At 36.6% G+C, this 13,089-nt stretch overlaps 2 protein-coding genes across 2 annotated transcripts; one reads left to right on the top strand and one right to left on the bottom strand.

Moving 5' to 3' along the window:
• The first annotated feature begins 991 nt into the window (after positions 1–991).
• On the top strand, positions 992–3,983 carry LOC311306024 (uncharacterized protein). Its single transcript, XM_084434172.1, has 4 exons — positions 992–2,222; positions 2,333–2,416; positions 2,514–2,588; positions 2,732–3,983. Exons 1-4 carry the CDS (start codon positions 1,880–1,882, stop codon positions 2,986–2,988), a joined length of 759 nt encoding a protein of 252 aa, XP_084290298.1. The 5' UTR covers positions 992–1,879; the 3' UTR covers positions 2,989–3,983.
• Positions 3,984–9,656: 5,673 nt separating this feature from the next.
• Positions 9,657–11,876, bottom strand: LOC311306264 (E3 SUMO-protein ligase KIAA1586-like; the record flags this gene model as incomplete). Its single annotated transcript, XM_084434585.1, has 1 exon — positions 9,657–11,876. The coding sequence occupies one exon, from the start codon at positions 11,874–11,876 to the stop codon at positions 9,657–9,659; it is 2,220 nt and encodes a 739-aa protein (XP_084290711.1).
• Between the last annotated feature and the right edge of the window lie 1,213 nt (positions 11,877–13,089).

The raw sequence follows: 13,089 nt of genomic DNA, 5'->3' as shown, positions 1-13,089 counted from the left end.
GATATGGCCAGGTTTTGTAGGTCATAAGACAGGTGTTCAGGATTAATTTCTTTTGTTTTGCGAAAGCAGATTTTGTGTTTAGGCTTATTGAGTGAGATACTATAGATTCATGTTACCTCTGTGATTATGTTCTCACTACATTTACATGTTGAGGTTGTTGCTGATTTGTTAACTCACTTTTTATCCAACATAAATGTTCCTCAATTTATCAACAGTACTAATGGACAAATAAAATATATAACTTATGTTTAGTTACATTATAGATTTGTTTATTTACCTTACAGCACATTTGTCTAATGTAAGCAGTGTTGACAACAGTGAATTCTACATAATAGCACACATACATCACTCAATCAGATGTCTATTTCATGTTGTGATGTGCTCATCTGCAATACTTATAGAATATTTTCCAGTCAGATGTAAATAGATATTTAAAGTAAGCATCTTTAAGATGTATATGGTTTAATCCACTTTGGAGATGTACGTGTGTTTACAGGAGCTCCCCTGACAGCTATACGTAATAAAACGTGTTTTACAGCAAAATCACAACTATACTATATAATACTATCTAATACTGTCTAACGTCTTTACACCTTCAACAATTCAACAGTTTATTCTACAGTATAGTTCAACACATGCGATTTTAACACAAGGAACTGTGTTTACTCACATTTGAAAGCACCCACGTTGCTGATCTCAGCGATGTTCGATTATGACGTATCCTCTCGCGAGGCCTCCTGGGATAGAAAAGTATCTATCGGTTGAGCACTCGAAAATCTGGGTGGAAGCAGTAGATCATCCGGGAACTTCTCACCTACTCTTTTGTGAATACTGATGTTTCGAACATACTACTCCTTTCATGTACTGGTTTCTCATATAGTAGGTAAGTAGGCATATTCGAACGCTCTATAAGTATACGCACATCCGAATCTCGTGAGAATTAGTATGTCACCCAGGTAATTCTCGCCTACTCTTTTATGAATACTAAGGATTCGTACATACTTTTTTGCTCGCATACTACTTTTCCCCTACTATATAGTAGGGAAGTATGCGGTTTCGAATGCAGCCGATGTTTCGAACATACTACTCCTTTCACATACTGTTTTGTCCTACTATATAGTTGGTAAGTAGGCATATTCGAACGCACTAGCATACACACGTTCGAATCTCGTGAGAATTAGTCCGTCAACCAGGTAATTCTTGCCTACTCTTTTATGAATACTAAGGATTCATACATACTTTTTCACCCGCCTACTGCTTTTCCCCTACTATAGTACTATAGTAGGGAAGTATGCGGTTTCGAACGCAGCCAATCTCTGCAAACACCCACGGTGTGTCCCAATTCACATACTATCCGTCCTAAATAGTATTAGAAAATAGAGTTAGTACATCTCAAATCGTAGTATGTTGAAATGAGTGTTCCAAAGATACCCGGATGGTCTACTATTTCCGGCAAATATTGCCCCCACCCATCGCACGTTGGACGAGAATTCGGTTAGAACTGAATCGAAGAACCGAACCTATTTGGATCAGTTAATAGAATTATCTTGATGTAGCAGAATTAATACCACAATCAATTGTTGCCAAAATCTGCATGATTAGGGACTCCATTAGCCGCGTTTCCACTGTCGGGCCAGGGCCGGGCCGTGCTAGTGCGTGCCAGGGCCAGTCGCGTTTCCACTGTCACTTCCGGGGCTTGATCGGGGCTTACTCGGGGCCAACGGCCAGGATTTCTGGCCCGTCGAATACCTTGGGCCAGCTCGGGCTAGAGGCGTGGTCAAGGTAAAAGGCGGAGTTTATCGGTGTTAGGGAAAGTTATAGTCTGCGGCAAGATGGACATTTCACTTTTTTATATCGCGAAAAATAAACGCTGCTCGAAATGGAGAATCGCCTGTACAGGTCTGTCGAAGATACCAAAGCTCTTCTGAGCATTTGGGCAGAAGAAAGGGTACAACGTCAATTTGACGGCGTGTGCAGAAACGAGGACGTTATAAAATACATCGTTGCTGAACTTGCTAAGCTAAGCATTCAGCGAACAACGCTTCAAGTTCGGGAAAAATTAAAAAAGTTGCGGGCACAGTACAAAGCGATTAAAACGCACAATGGACAAAGCGGTGCCCAGAGAAGGAACTTTCCATGGTTCGACTTGATGGACGGCGTGCTGGGTCACCGTCCCTCTGTTAGTGGAGAGACAAGTCGGGACACTATGGCAGCCGCGGACGGTGAGTTAATACATGCTATCTTCCTAAAATCTAAGTTTTCTAACTTCCTAAGAAAACAAATAAAATATTGCATAAGTGGCTCATATGCGTGTTTGTGTTTTGTGTGCTAGAATCGTCATCCCAGAGTGCTTTATTTGACTCAGAAGTGGAGCAGGGACCGTCAACTACACTTCCACTGCTAACGTCGACACCCGGTATGCAAAAAAATATACAAAATACACCACAGAAGTATTAAACATTTTGTTAGTTTCTTGTCAGTATGTAATTATTCTAAATGTATGTTTATTACAGAGAGACATGACAGCCCTGAAGATCTAACCATAATAAGAGGAGGATCACATCACATTCCACAAAGGACTAGACCAGGTATGTTTGCGTTTAATTTACCTGCTAAATAAATATATGTAACAAACTTTACAGTTTGGAATACTGTATGTGCTATACCACAATCTATAATCTATCAGAAGACATCCCAAATATCCTGCTAATTTTTGTGTCTGCTTTTACAGAGAGTCGCAAACGCAAAGCTGCAAATTTGGCATCAAGGGAGTTTTTGCAGTGTATGCGGGACATAACACAGCAACAGATGGAAGAAGAGCGGGAGCTGAGAAGAGAAGAAATGAAGAAAGAAATGATGATGAGACGAGAGGAATTGGACTATGATGCACAACTCAGACGGGAGGAGATGTCACAAAGACAGAAAGAATCTGAGTCTTTTGCATCAGTCTTCAGTAATTTGGCCGCAGCCCTTCTCCAGCGGAAGTAGATGGACAAAACATCTATCTTTCTGTTTGCCTTAATGCCTTAAAAGTTTATTGTGTAAATAGAACGTCACTACTTAAATTCACCTGCCGTTTCGTTTGTGTGCACATTTGTAATAGTACTTCTCAAAAGCACCTGTTTTGTTTCATTTGTATGTGTATGTATGCACATTTTATAAGCACCTTTGTATTTTTGCACTCTGATGTGAACTTAATATATAAATAAAGTAATAGCTGTGTTATTATAACTGAGGCAAATGGAAATCATGCTTATTAAGGGGCACATTATCAAAAGCAAAATACACAATCTTATAGTAAAATATTATACACATATTATAAGGCATATATGTAAAATGAATGTTACTTGAATACATTCTTTATTAGTAATTCATTGTTGGTTCATGTTAGTTCACACTGCATATATGTTAGCAAAAAAAAAAGTTTTTCTTATGAAAACCTATTGTAAAAGTTACCTACATGATAATAAACTAAAATATAAAGACTTTGTGACTCAGATAAGCCATCAAGGTAGGTATTGGTGTAGACAACTATGCATACTGATGGTGACATTATTTAAACGGCTTTCTGATGGGAACCTTTTGTATTCTGTAATGCAAATATGATCCTAGTCAGTAGAATGAAAAATAGGCTATAAGACATTTATTGGTATAAACTACTATGCATACTGATGGGCACATTATTTAAACGGCTGTCTGATGGGCACCTTTTGTATTCTGTAATGCAAATACGATCCTAGTCAGTAGAATGATAATTAAGCTATAACACATCTATTGGTATACACTACTATGCTTATTGATGGGCAAATTATTTAAACGGCTGTCTGATCGGCACCTTTTGTATTCTGTAATACTGTAAACAGTGTAAGCAGTTTCACATTTAAAAGTACCATTAACAGAAGTGACCATATCTAAAAGCATTTGAACAGACATATACTTACAACTGCAATATATAAATAAAAACATACCTGTTAAACTGAGTATTTTTGATTTTATTTAAAAATAGTGAGAAGATTGTTTAATTGTATGTTATTTAAAAAATATATTGCAGTATTCACTCTGTATGCTTAAATGGCCTATTGCTTATTGATCAAATAATGTCTGATGTAACCATGTACCGTTTAGGATAAAGAATTGTATTCCAGTCACAAAACAGGGTTATACCAAATCTTCATTTCAAATATTTTATTTGTAACAAACACAATATAACAACAACTTAATTATTGCTGCTGCATGAACAACTGTTGCAGAGCACTTCTTGCATCTGAACGCTCATCACCAACATTGCAAGGTGAACGTTCAGCATCTCTATCACGATCACACCACTCTGGTATAAATCTGTCCATGTACAATTCACACAAGTTGTGCAGTGTACAGCATGTCTCCACCATATCAACAACAACATTTACATTGCAGTCATTTCGCTTACTGAGACACTTCCACCTTCCTTTCAACCTCCCAAACGCATGTTCAACCACACAACGGGCTCGACATACAAATGTATGTGAATGTTTCTCGGGAAACTCTGAAGTCGCCCAGCCACTGCTCATCTGTAAATCTTTGAGCAGTGTTCTCCCACCAGTCACTTGTTCGCTGATAGGCCCACACCTCAGCGGTCCGCATTATATTGGTGTAGTAGTGATGCATCATCTGGAAAATAATAGAATGAAGTGTAAACATTAATTCCATAATTATGTTACAGATCTGTACATGAACATAAATGAAAGGCACTTCTACAGCATTTATAAATATTTTCTAACCCATTTACTAATACATTATTTATTACACTCCAATGTTTTATTTGTTAAAATCCGTTAACGCACTGTGAACTAACATGAACAAAGTGGTACTATAAACATTAGGCTACTTCCCTAATTATGTGAAATACATATGCATATAATCATGGGTATAAATAGATGTATTATCAGACAAATAATACAATGAAACTATAACATTACCTCCTAATTATATTAATATAGCAAGCAAGATATGATAAGCTAGCAAAATATTTGTGTCTTTTCAACAGACAGTAACGTAAAGACTATGGCTGCGTCCGAAATCGAATACTTCCCTACTATATAGTATGCGAAAAACAGTACGCGAGCAGAGTAGTATGTCCGAAATCATAGAATTTGAAAAACAGTAGGCGAGAAGTACCCGGATGACCTACTACATCCGGCGAGATTCTGAAGTGCGCATACGATGGACACTTTACTATCCCATGATGCCACGGGAGAGGAGTTGTCGTCGTTATATTTGAAAATGGCGGAAAACGGAGACGCGGCTGTTTTCAAGTGTAAGTACTTTACAACACACTTTTTGTTTATTTGTGGTTAAATTGTATTCGTTTAACATCATATAAGTAAACGATTGACTTGTTAAAAGTTTAAATAATGTAAATCGAGGGTACAAGTTTGTGAATTGGCTGCTAAATGACAATTTTATCATTATTATTATTACCGAACAGAACGAGCTAATGCCTGTCAGCTAAGTTAACGTTAGTTAAATGAGAGGGTTACAAAACTTTTATCTTTTTATTTTACAACGATTTTATTTCTCCTTTACCAGTGTTGATGTAGTATGTGTTGGCTACGTAGCAAGCTACTGTTATCAAGTGTACCTCAACTTGTCCATGTAACATTCATATTAATTTAATAATATAGATTGACCATGGTTCATCACTAATGTTAAATTCTGTGTTGATTTTGCAGGGGGCTGATGACTACACCTGGAGAGTGGCTAATGAAAGGGAGGAAAGAAAAGAAAGAGCGACGAGAGAGAGGAAAGATTCCTTCAGCTTTTAGAAATAATTGCTAAAAAAAATATATAATAAAGAAAACAAATGTGACACACTCTCTTTCCATTTATTTGTTAGTAAGTTCATTTTGTAATGCTGTTTTAGCAAGTTTTATTACAAAACACTTCATTCCCAGGGATTTACAGTAGTTAGATTGTCAGTTGTAAAGTGTTTAATATGTGGCATGGAGTAATTAATATTTTTAAAGGGTGTTGTGTGTGCACTTATTTTGTGGCAGATTCCAGATGTTTTTTTTTTTTTTTAAAGCAAATTGCAGGTATATCTGAAAAATATGAGTGCCACACTGAAGAGAAATACCCACACACCCCAGACACCTTTAAAATGTATTTGCTTTATTTTTGTATATTATTTAACTTTTAAATGGATACAGAATACAAAAGTTTAAAACAAAATCACAAAACTTTGGCACAAAGTAGTATAATAGAGCTTAAAGCACCACCAAAAGCAAAAGTTTTAAAACTTTTTTTATTAAAGTGTCATCTTGATGGAAGACAATGAACGTCAGCAGCTTCAGTAAGGTAACCTTCACAGGTTTCTAAAATATCTAAAGGGACTTTCTTACTAACAATCTCATTTGTTGGGCATCACTTTAAAATAATTTAAAATCTGTTTCTTTAAAAGCATGTGTACAAGATGAGAACTTTACACCTTGGGTAATTTTTGGATTTCCACTTGTATTTTTCCTACCCAAATTTAAAGTAAATAATTTGTAAAAAATTAAGCTCAAATATGTGATATAGCTAGAACACCAGCACCTCAATGGCCTTTTTTTCCACCCATGGTCGCAATCAGTGACTGGATGGACTACCGTGAAAGTCGGAGGTCGGGGTGGAGGTCAGCTCCATCTTTAAAATATATATGAAGAATTGGCGCAGTAGGTTGTAGGGCTCACAATCTGTAAACGTGTTCATAGTTTATTTTAGAATACAATTTGAATCGACAAGACACTTGTTTTCGGTGTTGGATTATTTATAAATATAATATGTATGTATTATATGTATATGATCCATTTCTTATGTATGTGTGTGTGTGTATATATATACACACACATTACACATATATATATATATATATATATACAGGGTTGGGGAGTAACGGAATACATGTAACGGCGTTACGTAATCAGGATACAAAAATCCAGTAACTGTAATCCGTTACAGTTACGTCAAAAAACGTAGTAATCAGATTATAGTTACATAAAAAAAAAAGGGGGAATACTTTCAGGATTACAATGGTTTAATTTAAAACTAAATAAATAAGTATTTTGGCATAATAACACTATATTAAGCGCTGCTTGATTATACAGTAGTTCCTGGTTCTGTTGCCAGTAATGACTCACGTGTGCCACGCGCTGGTGCATGTGCAAATAACAGCTGTCTACAATCTCCTCAGACGCAGATTGAATCACTGCTGCTAGTAGAAACGACGCTGCCTGCGAGTAAAATCGCTTTTAATTCATGGAAATTCCGCTGCTATTTTGTAGAAATTAGGAGAGTATCTTTTTTAGTACTCAAAATGTCCTTTCTTAATCTTTTCTCACGTAACGGGATGTTCGCTGTCTAGGTAACGTAGGGGAACTCCCACTGCCAACGCCACAAGTTCAGTCAGGCAAATTAAGAAAGATCACGGCTTTAGTCAACATGTAGGCCTATTTTAAAATAAACTAATATGTAGATTGTGTAAAAAATGTAAATGTTGTGTTTTTATTTTTAAGTTAAAAATTTGTTACAAATAAAACAAAATAATCTGTAATACCATACATTAGCCACTAGATGTCTGTATAGCCCTTTACATAAATATATATTCAGGCCTGTGTGTATATTTTGAAAATATTGTAATGTACACTGAGCCAAATTCTTAATAAATAAAAGTTTTTTAATATTTTTTTTTATAATATTTCTTCTTGCTTGACTTGATTTATATACGTGACCTTGAAGTAATCCAAAAGTAATCAGTTACATTACTTTCATATTATAGTACTTGGATTACGTTACAGAATACTTTTTTTATGAAGTAATTTGTAACTGTAACGGAATACATTTTTAAAGTAATCCTCCCAAGCCTGTATATGAATACTTAAGATGTAAAAGCCTCTAAGTGCCATCTGGAATTTTCTTCTAGTTTGATTATTTTTATCAAGCTTGTATGTTTATGTTCAGTTATTTCACTTTAATGGCAATGAAAAGGACCTATTAATTGTCATTAAAGTGAAATTACTGAAGCTAAATAATACAAGCTTGATAAAAATGCTCATTTTAGAAGAATTTTTTTCTTTTACGTCTTAAGTCTTCATATATACACGTATGAATGAATGTGTGTGTGTGTGTATTGTATCTGACCTCAGTGTGTTACCATACAGTTCACTGTGTGTGTGTGTGTGTGTGTGTATATATATATATATATATATATATATATATATATATATATATATATACAGTGGTGGAAATGGGCAAAATTCACTGGGCGGACTCTATTTAAAAAAAAAAAAAAAAAAAATAGAGGTGATCTGGCTTTAGATGACCTTTCAGATGTTTAAAAACCTTTATAATCTATAATAACTAAATTAAATAAATGATTTATTTTATGTTTCATTTAACCCCCTGGGGTTGGCTATTGCAAATAATGAAAACAAAACGTTGTGTTTTTCGTAAAATAAAATATAAATAAACATGATGCGTTGTCCCGTCTCTCTCAAAGTGAAGTTCATTCTGAAATGCGACAGAAAATGATCTGTAACTCCGCGAATGCTTGTCACTGTGGCATGAAACATGTGTCTTTACAAAGCTTGAAGTCTCCATTTTTAAATTATGTAAACCATATAAAAAACAAATATTCTCTGTTTAAGTAATCCTATGAAAGCAACGACATGTACAGTTTCTCCAGTCCGAGCTAATTAACTCTAATGTGACCACGCCCACGCGCGCATGAGCAATTGACATGCAAATGATCCACGTGCTGTTAACGGACTCATTACCTCAAAAACAAGTACTGTATTCCTGTTTTTCCTCGAGTTTGGAAGACTGTGTTTGTGCTCAATGTGCTGTGCTGTTTACCTTGGATTTACCTCAGAAGAATAAGAAGAACACGATTTGAGTATTTATGAGAACGATTTTTAAGGTAAGACACTCATAATAGCATGTTATTGTTGCATAAACTACATTGTAGTTACTAGTTAAACTGGTGCCAGACTAAAATGTACGTTATGAAATGTGATATGATTAAAAACATGAAGCCTAATGCTAAATGTATATGTACGACAAGAGGATGTTTTTATATGTTCGATAATAAAACAGCACGATATAAAAGTAGGCTAGTATGAGTGTTTACTCTATGGTGAATATTATAATGTTTAGACCAGTGTTTACTGTTAAATACAGTGTTTGTGGATATCTGCTCAAACGTAGATATTTATAATATGGTAAAATGATATGTTAATGTTATTAAACATGCAAAGGTGAATCCAGTTGTAAGGCAGAGGGAATGAGACAAGAAGTTCTCAGTGTATTGAAACTATTCAGCATTGCAAGCAACACTAGATATTGCAAACTACAGAAGATGAATGATGCAACATGCATCTAATTTGTATGTGACAGGGTAATAGAACAAAAGCTTAAAATGTCAACAAAAAGAAAATCTCTGAAATAACAATTTGAGGAATCTATCCAATATGAACATTGAGAACAGCCCCAAATTCTCTTTCATCCAAGCAGGTTGTCACCACCACAGGCTACAGCAACCAGCTATCTAAAGAATAACAGAAAGACATATGCTATTTAAATTCACATTTTACTTTCCATTTACTTTGTTAAAAAAAGACGGTTTTACTTAGAATTACCAATTAAAAGAGTGACCAGATGGCCTTGTCCTCCTTCACGTTCCCCTTCTCTCTCTTCCTACAGGCTAAGTGGTCAGCACTCCGTCGTCCTCTCAGCAGCCACAACTTCACATAGCTCATGGGCTCAAACTGTGCCAATGGTGGCCCATTGCGGCTCAGGAAAAGGATGCTGCTCAGTCTACCAATCCCAAGAGAGCTCCTAAGTGGAGTAAGGGTGGTGTTCATAGAACTAAATCCTCTCTCACATTCTGCAGTGGACACAGCAACTGATTCCAGTGCAGTGACAAGTGGCTTCAAATCCTCTGGGACTGCTTTTCCACCACTCTCCTTGTACTCCCTGAAACCATTAATTGCAGGTCTTTCAGGGAGGTGCAACCTCTTGCACATCGAAACCACCTCTGCTTCACCATACAGAATATCGTAATCATCAGGCCAGTATCTTGGGTAGATGGTCCTGCAGGATGACAGTATGTCATCATATTCAGAGACATGAGTAGAAGACCCACCATGTGGCATTTTAGAGGCTGATGTTGTCATTAGTCTTTTCCTAAGAGAAGATGCCAGACTGTTGTAAAACTTTTGAGCATTTATGGCAACATCGGCTATTCTCCCTGGATGAAGTGCCACACCCTGGAACTCTGCCTTCTCTGCAGCTTCTGAAGCAGTTCTTAAAAACTCTCCCTGTCTTCCCTTAGCACGTGCTTCAAACACCTTCACCTTCTGACAGACCAATGAGTGAGCCAAAGGAAGAGTGATGGTGTTACTCTGCAACATGAGTGACAGCTCTGATAACTCTATTAGAGCATCTCTCATTACTCCAAGGTTCCTGACAAAGGCTGTTGCAGTAAGTCTAGCTGCAAGTCCTTTGTACATGTTTTGTTCACGTCCATCTCTGCGAGGATCTTGGGCTGCTCTCTGAAAGTGCTCATGCAAGGCAGGAAACAGCTGCCACACTGCTCTGAGAGTGCGTTCACTTGAGGCTACCCATCTGACCCCAAGAACTCTACCAATGGTGAGAAAGATGACAGAGAGTTCTTCTGCATTGTGATGTAGCTCTCGCTCATTTTTGGGAGATGCATGATAGAGGGAATACAACTTATCCATAAATGCTTGGAAGTGGTTGATTTCCCCATTTTCCTTGATGGTATCGCCAACTGCAAGTTCCAACCTGTGGTTACAACAGTGCCACACAATAAGATCAGGGTAAAGGTGTTTCAGCTGGGTAGAGACTCCAGATACACGACCTATCATATTTGATGCACCATCTGAGGTGAAAGAGATCCAGTTGCGTTTGAGAAACTCCTCTGGAAAGTGCTGTTGCAGACACTGCAAAAGTGAACTTGTAATGGACTTTGCTGTTGTTGAGGTTAAAGCAAGTAATTCAAATATTACAGTTGTGGGTGGGTTTGAGCCAATCGCACATCTAAGACAGACAATTAACACAGTCAGATGGCTTGCTGTAGTTGACTCATCAATAAGCACTCCTATTTTTGAATCATTTTCAGTTATGTGTGTCACCAGTTTTTTTCTCATTTCTTCTCCGATAAACTCACATATGTCCCCACAGCTTTTTCTGGACTGAAGCACACCTCCCAATGTAATACCATTGGCTTCCTGGAGATCAACTAAGTCCTCCATTAGGCTAAAGGGCTGCTGGTTTTTGCAAATCATATATGCTGTTCTGAAAATTTTGTTTGTGTTCTCTTCCAAATGTGCATTCTGTCTTTGAACACTGGACTCTAAGTAACCCTCCTTTGCTTTTCTCATGATGTCATCAGCAGTCTTATGTCCATGGCTTCCTTTATGTTGCCAGATTTTCTTCCGAAGTGATGCCATTTGTGCCTCCCTTGTGTCTCCACTACTGCATATTTGAAAGTCCAACCATTCTTTGGCCAACCTCGATCCCTTCATATGATGGTGTAATCCTAATCTTCCTATACTACCACACGCATCACATCCAAGCTTGCCATTTCTGTTCTTTAGCCACGGATGGCCTTTACAGAAAGAGTTGAACTGCTCCTCTGTCCAGCAGCTGGGGAGAATGCAACCTGCATTGCTGGAAGTTCCCTGATCTTCACTTTCTCTATACTGTTCAGGTTGTTCTTTATTCTGCTCATTTTCCTCCTCATTCTTGTCCTTTTTTTCCATATCATCATCCTCTGCCTTTTCAGTCGTAGCTTTTTTGACAGGTGGTCCAAAGTAATTTAATAATGTTCTTTTCATCCTGTCGAACTGACTATCTCCTTCAATCTCTTCTCTATCTTTCTGTCGTTTTTTTTTTTTTTTTTTTACTATCAATAAAAATAAGGGTGGCAAACTGTCAGTTTGTGAATGTCATTTTATTTGAAGAACAAAATGCATTTATTTACAAATATTTAATCAGAATGTTAGATATTTAAATTTGAATAAGAGGAAAAATCTGAAATGAAACTGATACATCAGTCATAGAGTGCCATTGTGACTGTAAAGTGCCAAGTAACAAAAGGTTGATGATACGCAACAACATAATGATCGCAATAAACTCCTGCTGGGGGGTCATTTGGAATATTTCAAATTTATGTGGAAAAAGGATACACAAGTGAGGCATGGTTACAATAATATTGTTTTGAAAGTTAAAAAAAAATTAGATTCAGATTAGCCCTAAAACATGTATAGTTTTTTGTCAGTGTTTATTTAAAACATCCAATTATGCAGAATTATACGATGTCAATATTTAATTGAATACAATATATACTGTAGGGTATGAATTTACCCCTAAATACCCATATTGTTTCAAAATGATAACTGCAAATCCACCTTTCACTGCCTGGAATTCAGGGGAGGGGGTCTGGGGTATTATTTAAATAAAATATTATTTACAAAGAGTTTAGCCTAAATTGATTACCTCACAACAAGGCTACAATTAGCCACAAAAACTTCTAAAAACTGCAGTTGCTTTGTAAAAGGTATCATCATTACATGATTGGCCTGTATTACATTTACAGTTTTGACCAGCATGTGTCGCCATTTGTGTGTGTTTTGTGCATCTCACGCATGTATTTCTGGATTAGCCTACAGTGCGCGTTTCTGGATCTGTTACTGTTTTTTTTTTTTTTTTTTTTTTTTCACTCGATACGTGTAACGGAAATTCGATTTCGAAATCCGAAAAGCTCTTTTCGAACAAAACAATCGGTTAATTTTAAGATGGCCATTTTTTAATTATTTTAGACCGGATGATCATTTCAGCTACGTTATGACATCTGTTAAAGTATCGGTTTCTATTCAGATTTTCGAACAGTATTACAGTTCATCATCCAAGATTATTTATTTACCTCAAGCGGTCTGTTTTGAAGTTCTGTTAGTAGTAAGAAAGACGCGCGCTGATAGAGAAGCATTTCCATTGGCTGCAGTCTGCAGGCATTGGCCAATAACAAAAGACGACATAGCGCAGGCAATT

Source organism: Rutilus rutilus (assembly GCF_951802725.1).
Source record: "Rutilus rutilus genome assembly, chromosome: 16".
NCBI lineage: Eukaryota > Metazoa > Chordata > Actinopteri > Cypriniformes > Leuciscidae > Rutilus > Rutilus rutilus.
Note: the sequence above shows the minus strand (reverse complement) of the source record. Positions and strands in the feature narration are given on the sequence as shown.